Source organism: Hippocampus comes, unplaced genomic scaffold (genome assembly GCF_001891065.2).
Source record: "Hippocampus comes isolate QL1 unplaced genomic scaffold, H_comes_QL1_v1.1 scaffold32, whole genome shotgun sequence".
Classification (NCBI taxonomy): domain Eukaryota; kingdom Metazoa; phylum Chordata; class Actinopteri; order Syngnathiformes; family Syngnathidae; genus Hippocampus; species Hippocampus comes.
Window position 1 is genome coordinate 760,359 of NW_017806239.1, and position 19,297 is coordinate 779,655.

The 19,297-nt window shown below is 42.0% G+C and overlaps 1 protein-coding gene across 1 annotated transcript; it reads left to right on the forward strand.

The window, feature by feature from the left end:
* Positions 1-1,342: 1,342 nt before the first annotated feature.
* Positions 1,343-18,757, forward strand: tgfb3 (transforming growth factor, beta 3). Its single transcript, XM_019857403.1, has 7 exons — positions 1,343-2,066; positions 9,095-9,258; positions 11,411-11,540; positions 12,415-12,522; positions 14,721-14,877; positions 16,879-17,032; positions 18,210-18,757. Exons 1-7 carry the CDS (start codon positions 1,721-1,723, stop codon positions 18,366-18,368), a joined length of 1,218 nt encoding a protein of 405 aa, XP_019712962.1. The 5' UTR covers positions 1,343-1,720; the 3' UTR covers positions 18,369-18,757.
* Positions 18,758-19,297: the final 540 nt, after the last annotated feature.

Here is a 19,297-nt window from a genome sequence, read left to right on the forward strand (position 1 = left end):
GTGTCACTGTTGTGTATCTTTTGAACATGCCCGAGCTTTTCCCAGCATTTAACTGGAGTGTCATATTAAAATCATTTCTTGGCCTTGGTTTTATACAAGTTTGCTGTGGATATTATTGGCGTCAACCTTAAAACATTAGAAACAAACAACAAGAATATCTGGTTTCCATCGGAAATGTGTTGTTCTTTCATTGTATTTCCCTCAGTGGTGAGTGGTTAGGGCCACCAAAGTTTTTCTCTCTCGGCCTCAACACTGACAGAGGTGTTAAACTACATGCAAAACATTATTTATTATATGAAAATGTATTGGCTTATTTGTCAGTAGTCTATTCTCTTGATTTCATAGCGTTTCTGTGGACTACGCTGCTTCTGTATGGTATGTGGGTGTTGCAAATTAGTTTCAATCAGATTTCAGCCTCTTTGAGTTGCCATGGCAATCTAACCTGCCCAAGGCTTTCAGAATCAATGGTCCTGGCCAGTGTAACTCAAACCAGCGTTTCCCAACCGTTATTGAGATATGGTGCATACTATATTTTACATCAGAAACAATCTCACAGCACACCACCAAACAAAAATGTTATAAAGTGAAATTAGCACTACTTCTTAGGTCCTGGATAATGTGAAGGGCTACAAGCTTGATACACACTTCTGAAAAAACAAATGTGCTCAATGACCTTTAATTCTACAGTATGTTATTAAAAACAGTTAATGGCATTCATCTAGTTGCTAATAGAGTAGTGGTACACTCATCTGACTTGTGTGCGGGAAGCATGGGATCGGTTCCCACTTAGTGACAATGTGATTGTGGTTGTCTGTCTCTTTATGTGTCCTGCGACTAACTGGCGACCAGTTCAGGGGGTAGTGCGCCTTTCGCCCAAAGTCAGCTGGGACAGGCTCCTACAACCCCCGCGACCCTCTTTAGGATAAGCGGTGTCGAAAATGGATGAATGGATAACATTCATCTATCTAACACAATGTTTTTTTTTTATTTCTCAGAATTATCGATTCAGTAAGCTATAGGAAACATATATCAATATGTTATACAGTACTGCAAGTCAAAAGAGACGAGAGAACAATAGGCACAACAACTGCTGCATCAATATCAGAAATAGTCCAATTTCTACAAATCTCTGCAAGTATTTTTACAATATTCTGAGCTATATTGTGAACGGCCCTATAGGCTACTCATGCAGTCTATGCGGGGCTACCCGGTGCCATTAAATAAATTCCAAATGGTTCGACATAAAATGACAGCTTTGAATTCGGGACCGAGACTGTCTCATCTGAGTCTACACTTTGCCGCCCCTCCCTCAGAAACGTCACACCCGGAGAGTATAAAAGTTGCAGGGAGCGCTGTGCACGGTGCACTGTGTTGGGAGGTTTAGATCTACAGGCTGCATCGCCTCCTCACCCAAGTGGAAGGACCGAGCGCCGTGCAATGGACAAAGTGACCCGCGGTGCACTGTGTGCGATGCCCGAGGGGGAATGAAGAGTACGACACGTAGTTTTGATGAAGGCTTGAGATTCTCTGGCGCTATGGCACGGATTTGCACTCTGGCAAAGGCGCACTTTGCAAAGATGACATAGCGCTCGAGATCATGGGACTCCTCGAGGAACCGAACTCACTCACAACGTGAATGAAAAGAGGAAAAGGGATTTGCACTCAGCGCGGTTGTTTCGTTCTTTTACCTGGGCGGCTGTGAGCAGAGTGAGTGTGAACTATGAATTTGGGCAAAGCGCTCCTGTTGCTCCTGCTCTCCAGTTGCGTGACAATGGTGCTGTCGCTCTCCACTTGCACCACCGTGGACATTGACCACATCAAGAAGAAGAGGGTGGAGGCGGTGCGGGGACAGATCCTCAGTAAACTCCGATTGACCAGTCCGCCCCAGACGACGGGTCCCAGCCAGGTACCGTTCCAGGTGCTGGCCCTCTACAACAGCACCAGGGAGCTCATCGAGGAGCTGGGGAGAGACCGGCAGCAAAGCTGCGGACAGGATAACACAGAGACCGAATACTACGCTAAAGAGATTTACAAGTTCAACATGATCAACGGGCCGCCTGAAAACAGTAAGTTTGAACGTATGTCCATCACCATTCCCTCTACTTAAGGTCAGAGACGCAATATGAGTCAACTCCTAGCCAGGCATGCACTGTGCAAAACCATTCTAAATGGGAATAAACAAACATTTAATGTGAGTTCAAAATAATTCAAATTTTACGTTAAAATTAATGTTCATGTGTGGTTTTTTTTCTTCCCAAAGTTAACTGTCATTTAGTGCATTTTGCTGTACAAAGATACATTTTTTGTAAAAACATAGTTTTGGAGCAAATTCAAATTGGATAATTTCCCACAGCACAGTGTTTGGTGATCGATTGTTGGTATCGTGGTTAGCATGTTGGTCTCACAGCTGCCAAGTCTTGGGTTCGAATCTCCTCTCCATCTCTCCTGGCTGCCCATGGTTCAGTGGGTTTTCTCCAGGTACTCAGGCTTAATCCCACATTCCAAAAACATACATTTTAGGTTCATTGAATACTCTAAGTTTTAACTCCACGAACGAGGACAAGTACTATTTAAAAATAAAAATAAAAAAATGAATGGATGGATATCTAGCTAGCGTGGCAAAAAAAAAAAAAAAAATGAAGCCACATTAGGAGCTACTTCAAACTCAAAAATTGAGGGTGGTCCTTAATGCACCCATCCATCCATTTTCTATAATGTTAATTTCAGGCAAGAGGCGGGGTGTACCCAGTAAGGGTTGCCAGGCAATTGCAGGACTTTCTCAATACATGCATACTCATGTTCGAAATGTAGAGTAGATCACAATGTCCCATTGTAAAGTTACCCAAACTGAGGGACAATTTTTATTACTTAGATTTTAAGATCATGGCTGCGTGAAATATCGGAACAATACGGTCATCGCGATAATAGCACATGCAATATGTGTACCACCAAGAGGTGAGATATTCATTCATATAAAAATATCAAACATCTGTATCTAAAAATTCACATGTACGGGTACTTCCCATGATAGTGTCGTAGGGCGGTCGCCTGACTTCAATGCAGAAAGTGACTGACTGGTGTCTAGTCCAAGGTATAAGCAAGGCAACTTTAGTTACCGTATAGAGCATATTTTATACACAAGACAAGATTTGAAGACATTTTAAAAGCGAATGAAAGAAATAAAAAGTAGCTTTCTGAAATTACGAAAAGACCGTAGAGTGATTTTAAAAATGTATAAAAGACCTTCACCGAAGGAATGGGGAAAAAAACACAGTGTATGAAAGCAAACTGTACTAAAAATACTTGGGGTTGATTTCACTTTCATTGGCAACATATTCCATTTGTATGCAGCATAACAACTAAATGCAGCTTCACCATGTTTGCTATAAAACTTGGGCTTCACTAATGGATCCGAGTCTGCAGACCTCAGAGCCCTACTGGGTTTATATTCAATTAGCATTCCCTTAAAATATCAAGTACCCAAACCATTAGGTGATTTATAGAATTGTAGTGCTCATTTAACCCCCCCCCCCCCCCCTCTCACACCTTCAGCTCCCCGGAACCTTAGGCAGGATATATGTTCAGAATTACTCTACCTATTTTAGTAAGTCTGGATCCTGAGAAGGAAGTGAATTTTCACATGAGAGCTTAGAGTGGTTTAATTTTCCAGATGTTAAAACAAAACAAAACAAACCCCAAAAAAACTTTCATTATTATCAATGACACAAGTTCATACTTTCTTTTGCTGTTTCAAGCCAGAAGGGATTCATTCACCAAGTAAGAATGTGGCCAGCATGTGCATAATTGTGGGCTTAACAAGTGTATCTCCGAAAATGTTGTCATTTGTTTGAGCGCAGTTTTTACGTGTATGCAAAGGGGAGACCAAAGTAAACAGTCTAATTGAAATGAGCACCATTCCTCATACATACCTCACACCAAAGCCATGGGAACTCCAGCCTAATTCTGACACATTCCTAAAAGTGGGGGTGGTAGCGGGGGGTTTCTCAAGCAGTTAGCTCCTACTATCCATTGCCAACTCCAATACCTCATTTCCATTTTTATGCTGCCAGTTTCCTAATATTTTTCATCCTCCTTTATAACTTTCTCACTCCTGCGAACCCATTCATCTTGTAGTATTAAGCGGCTGAAGCCATCCCGGTGTTTTCATCCAATTCCCGTATTGGTATTTCCTGTATAAAACGCGCTCCATTTATTGTTCCCGACAGTCGGGAACAGAAGTCAACTATATGTTCCTCCAGATGGAAGTTTGTTTTTTTTAAGGTGAGAGGTGCCGTCGCCCCTATTCATTGCGGATCAACAGGTGTTTATTCCGGGCTGTGACACTGAGCAGAGCATCCGAGCATTTGAGTCATGGATCAAATCCATTTATCAGGTCCCACCAAGTGATCCTGACGTTGCAACCACGCAGCTCAGAGGTTTCGCCACTGGTTAGAAGTACAAGCACTGCTCCCAAAACAAACACAGCGGGACTGCTGATGGCCGGTTCTCGTACTGGATGTGAGAATACGAGACAAGAGCTTGACTTGCTGCTGGCACCCGTTCAACAGCATCTCCATGCGACATAAAAAGCCCAAACTTTGCCAACATATATTAAGTAGCAATTATCTCCTCTTTTTCCATGATATAATTTCAAAGAAAGCAGGGCATGTTTGGGCATGTTTAGAACGTATCGTCTGTCATCTTGATAGTTCAGTTCATTTTCATTCCCGCTGGATATAATGACTTTTACATTCGCTCGTTCTGGAAGGTGGGAGTATGTGGGAATATAGTCAAGTTTTTCACGCCCTGTTAAAAAGTTAAACAGAACCTTTTCTCTTATTCCTCATGCAGCCTTTTTCCCCTCGACACGAACTACCAATGTCAAATATTTGCGATTTATAAGCAAAAGCTTTAAAAGTAATACGCAGATGGATCCAGATTGGTGGCAACACCTTTTTGCCGTTCAAAAAAAAAAAAATGACCTTGTGTGTGCAATCGGCTTATTTGGATTTTTTTTTACAGCATCTTAATGCAAGTGCATTTGATTTTTACAACTGGAGGTTGTGTAACAGAGTGGATAATCACATCTGCACTGTCTTTTATGAGGTCAAGACACTTCAGCAGCTGGCGTGCACCTGCAGCCTCGTGCTTCCTCTTTCCTTTGTTTACCCTTGCAAAGCTCTGGAGAGAGTGACATCACAGACAATCCTCCAGGCGACAGGGGAAAAGAGAGGAGATTCCCAAGTCCTATTTTTTCCAATTGTTTTTTTTTTCAATCTGAAGTCAGACAGAAAACTGGAGGAGGATCAGCATGAGTCTGACCCTAAGGTCGTCTTCACATCTCACTAAACTTGAGAAACAACACTAAATTACATTTGAATGTAACAATTGGTCAGTAAATCTACATTCACACACACACAGAGTAGGCTACAGAGTTGATCACAATCCGCACCATGGAGCTGAAGGACTTCCTTTCGAAACTATTTTTCCACTTAGGAATGAAAGAAATGAAGTAGTTAGTTCATTCCAACATGGACAGCATAAATTGTTCAATACACTGGAGCAGTGTGATGGCCGTAAACCTTCTCAAACTGAGGCTGAACTGCAGTAGGCGGGGACAGAAAAACATCTTGCCAGGTGGCAATTTTGCAACCCTTCGCCAATATTGGCGAACCATGGGCAATGTAATATGCTTACAAAAACCACAAAGCTGAGCTGTCAAATGCTGATGTCCTCATGTCTAACCGAACGATACCTGAGACAAAATAGAAAAATGAAGTGCATAGTGACTTTTGGAACACCCTGTATAATGGCGTGGAAATAGGGAGGAATTTGTAGCACAATACTGGCACACGGTGGCCTTTTATTGGTATTGCCGGAATATAAGTATTGTGTTGTTTCTGATGTAGTTGTGTTAAAAACTGCTTGGTAACCTTAATTTGTGCGTGGAATTGCCATTTAATTCATATTACACTGAGCCATATATTTCATTTGTGGTTCTATGTTTATAATTACAATTTTCCTCTTTGCTATCGCTAGCATTCTTCCATGTTAGCGCCACACAAAGAAAAAGCTAAACATGTTGAGTTATGATTTTAAGATGTTCAATGAACCGAAGTCCCAGACGATTAACTGATGTCTCACATTTAACGCTTAAGTTTTGTTTGACTGTGGAAGCGCATTGTTTCCAGAGACTTTGTTGTTTGAACTCCAAATTGTAAATCTTTTAGCCCCTTCAACTTTGGAGGTTCCACTGTAAAAGTGGCTGATGTTTGATAGTTACTTCACATAGTTTGCTTCAAAAGTTTGTCTCACCATGTGACTCATTCAAATATTGGGTCGTAAAATTAGTAAATACACTTCATTTTAATTATGTAAGCTATCCCCTCCGTTTGCCAACATGGAACAAATTACCTTTCAGACCCTTGGCAAAAATAAGCCATAATGTGAAATCCACCTAAAACTGTTGCAATGGGAAAAATGAGGTCATCCAAAAGGAAACCAAAGACTTGATTAGAATTTCAAATCTGCTTTCAAAAAGGGGGGCTTTCCACCTTCGGTGGGGGTTCGAGTGGGGCTGCTGTGGGGGCCAGTGAGTGAGTCGAGCAAAGGACTACTGAGGTTTCCTCCTTGTAGATGGCGTGGAAACACCGGGCAGATATATGGCCTGGGACGATTGCTGAAAAGGTCAACTATAAATAGGATAACGTTTGTGGAAATATCAGATAATGGCTGGGAGGGCCCTGATGCAGGATTATGGGTCAAATGAAGTAATTGGAGATGTTTACACGATGACACAGATACACAGCTGCATGTATGAGTTTCCATTGTATGACAAAAGCTCAAGGTGGGAATCAGCTGAGGGTGCGATAGCCTCACTAAGCCCCTAATAGAGTCGAAGCCGCGGGTAATAAATTAGCCAGAGCTCGGCTGTGAATGACTGTTTCCATTTGGCTCGTAAAATGTTTGCTATGTGCTTGTTTAGCTCCGCGCCGCATGTGCCTGGCTCGTTAAAATAATAAGCTATACATTGATATCATGAAAAGAAGGGCGAGCCTCCGGTGCAACAGGAAGCTTTTCAGGTACAAGCACAATGCGGCCATTTATATCTCACTAAATGTCGGTGTGCTATTTTATCAAATGTGCACGCGCCAGTGCCGTGTCTGGCAAGTTATACACACACAATCGCTTGTGTTGGAATATTGTACTTTTTTGGCATGAAGGCCCTCACATCCCTGAGCCTGAGTTCCTCTACTTCTTGGCAATATTCGAATCACTAGCTGGGCACCTGTTGAACTCCAGAGTTGATTGGGGGCCATGTTAATTTGGTTTTCATTGCAGCTCGAGCTATGCAAAGCATCAGGCACGGCAAGGTAATCCACAATTGTTTAAAAAGCGCATTCCATACACATGGTAATTGCACTTCATTTAATTAACAGTACAACATTTAAAAAAAATTACAAACCAAAAAAATGAAAGACATTTAAAAACAATGAACAGAAATAGCTTACCAACATTACTAAAGGAGTGAACAGCGCAAGAAAAAGATTTTGAAATTTGCTTTTAAAATTGCTTTAAAAGACCGCAATCATAGGTAAGGGAGAAAAAGCAGTCTGTAACATGGAATTAATTATTCACACTTGGAGCTAATTTCACTTGTGCTGAAAGCTTATTCCATTTGCATGCAGCACAACAGCTAAATGCTGGTTCACCATGTTTTCTTTGAACTCTGAGCTTCACTAATTGACCTGAGTCTGCAGACCCCAGGGCCCTTTTTAGATAGGTTCCTTTTCCATTTGGCATGGGCATTATAATTATTCTGTGGAATTGTTTCATGAGTTACACTGGTCAATAATTTTTGACGACACTTTTTAATCAGAGGTGCAACTCAACCTTTCTGGATGTTTTTTTGTTTGTTTGTTTATTTCACTGATTGAAAGCTGCCCTTGTTTTTTCTCGAGCCCATGAGGTTGTCATACTAATAAGTGACCATCCATCCATCCATCCATTTTCTGATCCGCTTATCCTCACAAGGTTGGCGGGCATGCTGGAGCCTATCCCAGCTGTCATCGGACAGTAGGCGGGGTACACCCTGAACTGGTTGCCAGCCAATCGCATGTCACAATGATAAAATATGTCATATAGTTTAGTAATATTTCTGAATTAAGGGTTAGGTTCAGCAACAAGGGGAAATTATTCCTGAAACCTCACGGCTATGAATTACAATGCATGGTAAAGTCCATATTGCGCAAGCTTTCCTTGGTCAAACTCAAAAACAAAGAATGAAAATATCTCAAAAGTCTGATGTGCTACAAACACTCACATAAAAAAAAAAAAAAAAAAGTCAAGACATTTTTGACATCAGGGTCAAAAATACGTTTGGGGTTACATTAAAGCCACCTCTGATTAAAATTTGCTGTTGACCAGTTTGATTTGTGTCCGGTAGAGTGTGACGGGTAAATAGCATGTCTGCAACTACATGCCTGTAACCAGCAGAGGTGCTTTTGATTCAGTCTTAACTAGTTTGCTGTCTAAAAAGTGTTAAATGACATCCGTCATGGGTTCAGCTACATCTGCGCACAACTTCTCTGGGGAGTATGTACCCCACATGTAAAATCAAGTACTCCAATGCCCAACACTGTTCATCGTGGTGGTAGCCAGCCATTAGGTATTTAACAAATGAGCATTATATTTAAATGCAAAAATGAAACAAATATATCAATACAACAATAAGGAGTTGTTTTTGCTGACTCGAGCTTGAAGTACAATTGCTCACAAAGGGTGAAAAAAACAAAGGGATCAATGATTCAACCCACACAATGTCCGGCACTTGCTGAAGGGAAGCCATACAAAAAAACCCACAAAAAAAAACCCGCCAGAAAGTCTCTCTGAAAATTCATATAAATCATCACAAGATAAACATGTTCATCCCTGTAAGAATATCTGTGGAAAATAGCTTTTAATAATAATATACCCAATGAGGTAAGAAGTGAATTTATGTTTCAGCAAATTCTGCCAAGAGCAACACTAATTCTCAGGAGTCCCACATAAAAAAAAGCTACCATTGAGTCATGCTTTTCCATTTTACCTGCAGATGACCTCCCCTACTGCCCAAAGGGAATCACCTCTAAAGTGTTCCGCTTCAACGTCTCCACCATGGAGAAGAACTCCACCAACTTGTTCCGGGCCGAGTTTCGAGCCCTGCGGATCCCCAACGGTAGCGCCAAGAAAAATGAGCAGCGGATCGAGCTCTACCAGGTGTGTCAACTTGCTAATGCCCCCTTGCGCACTCTCTCTCTCTCTCTCTCTCCTTCCCCCCCCCCCCCCCCCCTCTCTCTCTCTCTCTCTCTCTCTCTCTCTCTCTCTCTCTCTCTCACTCTCTCTCTGCCAAAAGGGCCACCAGTATGTCGAAGGTGAAAACATTTAGATTAGGACGTCCAACTCCCTCTGAGTGTTCTGCTCTCGAGTACTGACCATTACTACTTGCGGTTGCAGACCAAATTACAGCATATTTAAGAGCCTCCACGTCCAGGATGACATTACTAATCTGTTGTTGCTTTTTTTCATGTTTAATATATTAGAGCTGCAGTCTATCCTTGTCGGACTGACCAAGCCCTAATCATTTTCAGCGTTGAAATTTTTCAGTGTTCTCCTGCCATGTCGCTTTTCAACGTTCACGCCACAGCTCAATGCTTTTTTAAATTGCGATTTGGCATTCCAAATATATATGTTCGCTGATTGCTTTTTTTTTTTGGGGGGGGGGCACTTATGCGCGTAACCTCCTTACTTAAGGCCAAAGCAATCCGTAGTTTCGGGTACCATCTTGGTGCCACCAACTATGTTGAAGTAAGGTGAGGAGTTTATCCATCCATCCATTTTAAACACCGCTGATCCTGAACAGGATCGCGGGGAGTTGCTCAAACCTATCCTCGCTGACTTCGGACAGAATGTAGACTACACCCTGAACTGGACGCCAGCCAGTCGCAGGGCACATATAGAGACGAACAACCATTCACACCCACATCCACACCGTCACTGAGTGGGAACCGATCCCCCGCTGCCCGCACACAAGTCAGGCGAGTGTTTCACTACACCATCAGCGAGTCTGAGGGGTTTAATTCAGCCAAAAGTAGTGCTTTGCTGTCATGCTGTCTCATTTAACCCTTTCATGCACAAATAATGATAAGCTACACCAGGATTTTTTTCTCAAGTGTTTTTATTAGTCTTTTGGCTTGGAAAAAAAAAATCATGGCGGTGGATGACAACACACGATGGTCCGTTGTAGTGGTTGATGCACAACTGTGATTTATTATTAAGATTAATTAATATAAGAGAAAACAACATTTGAATAGCTGTCCACTCTAGTAACCGCTGTCCCTGAAAGGGTTCAAAGTCAACATAAACTGTTTGTTTAAAGTATGTGGGAAGGGTTAAAACTTCCCCAAAAAGTTTTTATATGGTCTCACTTTATCGTAGATCTGGAATGTACACCCTGCTATAAATTGGTCCACTGTACATGTGTTTTTGGGGCATGTTTGTCAAGTGTCAAAGATTTTCCTCATTAATCTCTCATGAGAGACGAGGAATAATGATCGGGTTCCTACGTTTCCTGCCGGGGAGACAAGCGCCTCCAGACTGAATCCTGCCTCCGAGGCAGCCTCTGGCCAGCTCTGAATGCAGACTGTCAGGCCGGCAGATTGTTTCCAGGGGCCCGCGAGGAGATAGAGACAGGGTCACCCATCAGGGGAGTAAATGGAGCTTGTCACTCTTTCGCCCACACACTCTTCACGCCAGAGCTGGTTGGCAGAAATCTGATACTGGCAGGACCCGCGTTCCCACAGGAAGTGACATTAGATTCTGACAATGTTCAGGGACCTAGTTTAGGGCCTAGTCACTCACGCTAATGACTTCTAAGGTGAAAATAGCCAAAGAAAAAGCAAAATGTTCATCCGACTGAAGTCGAAGGCTTTGTGCGAATTCAGAGGTGTCTGAGGAGTTGAATTCCAAATGATAGGAGGAATTTAGGGACAATGGACTGAGGTGTTTGCAGGTGGTGAATCAGATTCCATCCATCCTCACTTTTGCCTCTCAATCTGGAGCTTGATGACAAGTTTCGCAGGCGGATGCGGTGCAGGGATAACTACCGTGGTAGTACAACAATGCCTTAAGGCTCGTGTGGCACTGCCTCTCATGTATACTGCCGATACGAAGGCTAACCAGAGTCCTATTGGCAAGAGGGATTAACTTGCAAAATGGGGATATCAACCCAGCCAGTCACTTTTTCCATGAAGAGTACCCATTTCGTCCAAGGCGTCCCGGAGAGTCTGGCTCAGACAGACAGCTCCGCTTCTGCGTGTGCGTGTATTTTACGTGTATGCAGCTGGGTCACATTTTCATCCTTCCTTTGCAGATCCTCCAGAAAGACGACCCTAAAGCCAAGCAGCGCTACATCGGGGGCAAGAACGTTCTGACTAAAGGGATGGCCGAATGGGTCTCTTTCGACGTTACGGAGACAGTGAGGGAGTGGCTGATGTACAGACGTGAGTGTGTGTTGGGGGAGGGGGTTATTGAGGGGCACCCTAATTCTGTCTTGCACCGTGTTACTGATTTGATGAGATAAGATTCAACTTCATTGCAGCTGCAAGGCACTGCAATGCAATGAGTGCAACTAGCCAAAATGCATAGACACTAACTAAATTAGGGCCGGATGATTTTGAAAAATAATCCAATGGCTATTTTATTTATTAATTTATTTTTCCTAACCCTCAATTGATTTAATATGCAATTATTTTTTTTCATGTTTTTTTAACAAACAAGTAATAAATTAATTTGTGTTATAATAATAATGTCAGATTTATTATAAATAAATGTCTTGGTCGGTTCATGCTTAAAAAAAGAGCAAATGAATTAATATGAAAGTGTTATTATTATTTATCTACTTCAATTAGACATGTTGATTTGTGAAACACTGACTTGCAGTCTTTGAAGCATTCAATACGACAGCTTTACAAAATTCGACCAAAGTGTGGTGTAAACATGAGAATCAGATTATAACAATACTGTAAAGAAATCACTTGGACTTTTCATTTTCATGAAACAATGGTATGTAAACACTGCATTTCTTTAGCATATAACTCATCTAGACAGACTGCATTTATCTAGCCACCATAAAAATAAATTACTAAAATATACAAACATATAAATAAATTAAGGTTAGTGATTTAGCAAAATGAAGCAGTTTTTTTCTCAAGATTTAAGCCTTTGCGATTTAAAAATTTCTATTTACCGCACTGCTATGTCAATTTGAATGTGATTAATTTTGCAGCGCGAGTGCAAAATATATTGCCGCCAATTTATGCGGCAGTGTAAATATCCCAAAAGTCCAACTTCTGTTTCCTCCCCCCTTTCCCTCAGAAACCAATCTTGGCCTGGAGATCAGTGTGCACTGCCCATGTCACACCTTCAAGCCCAACGGGGACATTATTGAGAACGCCAACGAGGTGCTCGAGGTCAAGTTCAAAGGTACATTTTTGAGTTGGTTGGCAATGCAGGGCTTGACGTCTTTTTTGTGAAGGACTCAAGGTTTAGTGCAACAGCAAATCCATCCATCCAATCGTTTTTGTATACCGCTTACCCTCATCATTAGGGTTGTGGGTCAGCTGAAGCCAATGCCAGCTGACTTTGGACAAGAGGCGGGCTACACCCTGGACTGGCCGATAGCCAATTGCATGACACAGTCGATTGGCAGGCAGACAATCTGGAGACCTAACGAGTTGTAAACATTGAAAAGGTCATTTTCCCACAATATATCTCCTTTATGGAACTTCAAATCAAACAAAAAGAATACACAGAGCACACTCTTCAAAATAAAATCTCCTCATATCCTGACCAATAAAATACTGTACACCAATTGGAAAAACTGCTTTTTTTTTTTTTTTTTTTGGACTGAAGTTGATGGAAAAAAGTTACCACTGTGTAAAGCAGATCTGCTGTAGATTGTATTGGTTTTCCTTGCTCCACATAAAATGGCTCCACATATTGTCAAGACAAGAAAAAATATATATTTTTTTACCTTATCTACCTGAGAAACAAGCAGAATCAAATCAATCTTTCTCTGGAAATCTGGTAATAATAAAGATTTATGTACTGAGTACTGAATTCTAAATTTCAACCAAGTGTAAGCCCTTATATTTCTGTATCATTTACAGCAGAGGTGGGAAAAGTACAGTAGTCCTGCTCCAAAAGCATTTATGTACAATATTTATTGTATTAATTTACCCGAAACGTCCTCAAATCCGTGAATCAAAATGTTTAAATTCATTGTTTAAAATTGATTTCTTATATTAGCTTACTCATCTATTTTAAATAGCAAAAAAAAAGTGAGATTTAAAAAATTCATTTTATATTCCTTGTTTTTTTTTTTATATTTGTTTTTATGAATTCTAAATGAACAGTGACAAATAACGTCAAACACAAAGCTTTTGTTTTGCATTAAAATAAGCCATTTCAGATGGCAGAGTTGTCGAACGGTTAGCATGTCTGTCTCCCAGTTCTGAGGTCCCGGTGTGGTGTTTACATGTTCTCCCTCGTGCTTGTGTGGATTTTTTCCAGGGACCCCTCCAAGTACCTTCTTTCACATCCCCAAAACATGCATGTTAAGTTACTGAATACTTAAATCTTTCCATAGATGTGGACATTTTTTTTTCATACTGTATGTTCCCTGTGATGGGCTGGTGACCAGTCTTAGATGTGCTAAAGATTTTTTTTTGTACCTCATCTACGAATGACCCAGCTCATAAAAATCAAAGGATAAAGTGGAAACAACTTTATCCCAAGTTAGTTTCCTCAAGCGTTATCGAGATATATTCCTGCTAAAGACAAAAAAAATGCACCCCGTTTATGATTTTTGTAAAATCCAAGGCGAGATAGCATAGCACATGGCTTGATCCGTCAAAATATCCAATGTTTGTTGACCTATTTGTTCAGCTGGTGATGAGCAAGATCATTTGTTGTTAAAGGACTCTTGCCATTTGTTGGTAGTTTTGGTGCGACTGAAACAAAAGGGCCCTCTGTGGCGAATCTGAGCTGTTGTCACACAGAAGTAAATTGGTCCCATATGCTGCCTTAACAAAGGGCAGTGGACTGAAACCGAAATTCTACACACACACACACACACACACACACACACACACACACACACACACACACACACAAAAAAAACTTGCTCCACTGCTCTGATGTTCATGAATGAATGACTGAATACTCCTCATTACAGTGTCTTTGATAAAGATAATGGCTCTCCCTCCTCCAAAGAAGGCAGACCGAGAGTATGAGAATGACATCGATCTGGTATCTCACTTAGTATAAAGGGGCCCCCGGACCCCGGGTCCTGGGAACGCTCCAGAATGGGCTTGGCCACAAGGAATGTGCTGCCATGGCGCTCAGACGTTTGGCCCTAATTAAAGCGGGGCCAACATATCCACCAGCAGCATCTCTCCTGAGATATGTGCTGCTTTAGCCATCAGGCCGAGAGCGGACGAGCAGACGGTGGGAAGAAGGAAGTCGGAGAGCAACTGCTATTGAAGAAGGATGAAAAGTAAAGCCTTGGTCTGGACATAACCCTCCCGTAAAAGCTGACAGTTGATTATGAGCGCGGTTAGTTGTGGCTGGGGCACTTTTTTTCTTTTTCTTTTGCGTGACCGCCTCGTTCCCTCCCGCAGGTACGGAGCCAGACTTTGACGACCAGAGCCGCACCAAGAAACAAAGGGAGCAGCTGTACCCCCATCTCATCCTCATGATGCTGCCCCCGCACAGGCTGGACGTGCATTCTTCGTCCCGCAGGCGCAAGAGAGCACTTGACACCAATTACTGCTTCAAGTAAGCCACGTTTGACCACGACAATAAATTGCTTTGCTATATGAGGGCCACTTTGAAATTTCTGTGGCATTTAAAGGTGCACGAAGTAGTCTGTTTAATTGCCGTTAGGATTATGAGGGGAGGGGGTCCTGCAAAAATTTCATTAAAGGCACCCCCGGACTAAAATTCTTGTCAAGCTCGGACCCGCATTTTCCTTTTGTCATTAACCTTCAACCTAGTTATATAGACATCAAAAATAGTGGAAAAAAGATTTTGCTCAAAAATGACCTTTGAAAACATGCCTGTATGCATACCACATTGTTAAACTGAACAACACATACTTGCATGTTCGAAGTGTCTTCCACATCAGTCAACTGCGTGTACAAAAATTAAGATACTAAAATGAAATATCACAATTGCATCATAAAATAGCCACAAAATTTCATATACTTGGCACTGATCTTTTCTCTTGAGGAATGGCCTCACGTAATATGTTCCATGTGGGAACTCACTGTTACACCCCAATTATGTTTCTAACATATGCCGGTCAAAATGGAGGGTTTTTTTTTTTTCATGGATAAAAGCCACGTCCAACCTAGGATGTACATTAAAAATCAGCCCTCACTTTAACCCTTTCAAGGGAGAGCGGTTACTACAGTGGACAGTTTATCATGTTCAGGATACAGGCTGCATGAAAGGGTTAAACTGGAGTTGCCTTTGTCTTGTCCAGGGAAACTAAGACAATGAAAGTATTTATAAAAAAATTATGAGATTCATTTACATCTTCCTATGGAGGCGATGTAACCTGGATTTGTGTGTCAGGCTCACTAACCCAGGGGTAGGGAACTCCGGTTCCTCGAGAGCCATATCCTGCCTGTTTTAGGTCCCTCCCTACTCCAACACAACTTATTCAAACGATCAGCTCCTCAGCAAGCTCTGTCGAGGCCTGAACAACTCAATCAGGTTTGTTGGGAGTAGGGAAGGACCTAAAACAGGCAGGATATGGCTCTCGAGGAACTGGAGTTCCCTACCCCTGCACTAACCTACGCTACTATAGTCGGTAGGTCAGAATTACAGTTAACATTGGTATGGAAAAAAAAAAACATCGGACATAAATATACCGTAAAACAAACAGACGTAAAACAGTTGCAGATCACGGCTTTCGAGAGCAAGGAACTTTTGGACCACATTGACGAAGCGTCCACTTCTGCTTGTTGCAGGAAGAACGTGGCATTCACCAGCGTAGGTTTTACTGACACGCTTCAGGTCTGTCGTACAGCCCGTCACACAGCCGACTGCAGTATTTTGTCACTAGCTTGTGTAACATGCGGCTAAAAAACATGAATCCGAGTCATTCTTGAGTTCATTGTATCAGGATTGCAGTGTTTTGTCACTAGCTTGTGTAACATGCAGCTAAAAGACATGAATCCGAGTCATTGTTAAGTTCATTGTATCAGGAAAGAAAAGTACATTGTCCTTAAAATGATGTTATTCTTGAAATATTTGAATAAGTGATGTAACACTGTATTACAATCCGTTTCTGGAGTCGAGAAAGACACAGTGCAACAGTGACCGAGTCGTCGCACGCTCCAGCGGACAAAAGCAAACGATGACATCACATTGAGCCATTATTCACCTCGCTGTCTCCTGTATATGATAAGCCGCGTGTGTGTTATCGCGATCGAGGTGTACGAGCGGCGAGCCAACATGCGGGGTGGCAGGCTTGGAAGACCTCGCGTGTTAATCACAGAGACGTGATGACATGATACAAGTCGAGATCTGTCCCTGCAGCGACTAGAAAATGCTCGCCACTCACATGCCAAGCATCTCCTCGCCTCCCATATCCTCTTTCGGGCCGACAAAGACACCTGGGCTCACTGGGAAGGGAAAATAAGGGCACACCTAAGAGTGGAATTTGGGAACTTCTCTCATCTGTGGCAGAAAGGCCACAGGGAGGAAATAGTTGAGTTACATGGCCGTGTTATAAAGCGCGCTACTCTCCTCTTCCCTCCTTGTCTGCAGCAATTACGAGGAGAACTGCTGTGTGCGACCACTTTATATTAATTTCCGCCAGGACTTGGGCTGGAGGTGGATCCATCAGCCAGAGGGCTACTACGCCAATTTCTGCTCCGGTCCTTGTCCTTACCTACGCAGCGCTGACACCACACACAGCACGGTGAGAAAAAGAGACGCACAAGCTAGGGGCGCTATCAGAGGCCATTTCAGTTGCGATAAAATCTTCGACTGGCCTAAACTGAGCTACATTTGTAATGTATATGGTAGTATTTGTTTCATGAAATTGCATTTATTCTCAACAGTCAAAGGCTGCCACTAACGATTATTTTAATAGTCAATTTATCTGTTGATTATTGTTGTGTAATAAATGAATTGGACTAAAAAAAGTGAATAAAATTCCATCCCCTTTTAAAAAAAATAGGGCTTTGTTTTAAATGGACAGTGCAGAAAACACAAATAAAAATTAGGATTCTGTTTCTGGTTTGGTCGCTAACAGGTCAGAATATAGGCAAAAAATGTTTTGATTCAACACAAAGATAATCCGTCCACTTTCACGGAGGACAACAGAAGTTGGGTAATATTTACAGCAAGAAGCTGAAATTCAGAGCATTTGGGAAATTTGAATGAAAAAAAATATCCAAACAATTCATTCTCAAAAATTATGATTAATTTGCTAATGGATTAGTTGTCCATGATCAATTAATCTTTGCACCTACACAACATTCTAGTCTGTCATTTTGTCGACTTTCCCTTGGCTGCACTGCTTCCAGTACATATATATGAATGGTAAAGATTTTTCCGTCCAATCAGACTTTACACGCTGTGTTGCCATGTCAAGTTTATTCTGCCTTGGGCCATCTGAATCAGCAGTGTCGTAAGACGTAGAAATAGGATTGATTTCTTCAACCAATCAGAGATCAAATTGGACGCTCAAGACCACCTTGCTGGCCCACAGTAGCATCCGTTTTTGGGGTTTTTTTCCATCTAATGATTGTTTGGTCAAAGTACTAAACGAAGCGCGCGACAAGCAAAAGAATAATCTCTGGTGAACTTGTATGGTGTTATTTTACCGATTTTGTTTCTAGATATGTTTTTATTCCCAATTGATCTGAATGATGTATGTGGCACAGTCGCGTGCTGTTACATTGCATAATTGTATCATTGATATGAACTAATAGGTGGATTAAATGAAGAAAGTATCCACTGAAGGCCTAGGTACCAAATGTATGGCCGGGAGATGAATTAATAAAAAAAGAGGAAAAAAAAAAAGACTGAGAATTGCATGGAAATGAATGAACCTGATGTTCTTACCCCTTCCCCATTTTCTCCACTTAAAGCTGCTGAGCCTCTACAACACCTTGAACCCAGAGGCATCTGCCTCACCCTGCTGTGTGCCCCAGGACCTGGAGCCTCTGACCATCCTCTACTACGTGGGCCGCTCGCCTAAAGTGGAGCAGCTGTCCAACATGGTGGTCAAGTCGTGCAAGTGCAGTTAGGAAGCCTCAGGGACTTCAGAGACACCTTCCCGCACTACTCAGGAGCGGTCCAGAGAGGTTTGGGGGAGCCTCCGCTGCCCCTTGTACTTCAGTCTTGTCCTAGCTCCGTCTCACTTTGGAAAAGCCTGCAGACATTGGCAGCATCTGGTCCAGTTTGACCGATGAGGGTGAACTCTCAAACCCAGCAGACCTCTTGATGACCATCAGCCCTTTATTTTTTTTTTTTAAACCATCTTTCTTACATTTTTACTTCATATTCCAGCATTTTTGAACAGCTCGTACCTCAGTGTATTCTCATCCTGTTTTTATCTAAAGAGGAATGGAACGAAAATTGTCTTGGAATGACCACTGCATTCTTAAGGACAAGAGAGTGTGGAAAAAAAAAAAAACGCCGGAGAGGAGAGCCTGAACTCAGCATGACAGGACACATAGGACACGTTTGGATGTCCGAGCTGGAAAGCGATGCTGTGCTACACTGTGTATTTAGGATTAAATGCCGTTAAATAAAAATGATTTTAGGAAAAAATGTTAAAAATGCTGGAAACCAACCTAGTCAAAGTCGTATTTCAATGGTGATATTAATACCTCTGCATTGCATCAGAATGGTGATTCCAGGGATTATTTCAGATGAAACTGAAGCCCTTCTGTTGTATGAGAGCCAGGCATGGATGTTTGGCCACATTTCCTTGATCGACTGTGCTTTTGTTTTTGTTTCTTTTTGGGGGGGCGGGGGAAAATGCTGGAAACCAACCTAGTCAAAGTCGTATTTCAATGGTGATGTTAATACCTCTGCATTGCATCAGAATGGTGATTCCAGGGATTATTTCAGATGAAACTGAAGCCCTTCTGTTGTATGAGAGCCAGGCATGGATGTTTGGCCACATTTCCTTGATCGACTGTGCTTTTGTTTTTGTTTCTTTTTGGGGGGG

What these genes read in the sequence shown, in the direction of transcription:
- tgfb3 (XM_019857403.1), top strand. Translation starts at nt 1,721, where the DNA reads ATGAATTTGGGCAAAGCGCTCCTGTTGCTCCTGCTCTCCAGTTGCGTG. An exon ending in CAACGGGCCGCCTGAAAACA is followed by an intron (nt 2,067 to 9,094) that starts GTAAGTTTGAAC and finishes TTTTACCTGCAG; the next exon opens with ATGACCTCCCCTACTGCCCA. An exon ending in GGAGTGGCTGATGTACAGAC is followed by an intron (nt 11,541 to 12,414) that starts GTGAGTGTGTGT and finishes CCTTTCCCTCAG; the next exon opens with AAACCAATCTTGGCCTGGAG.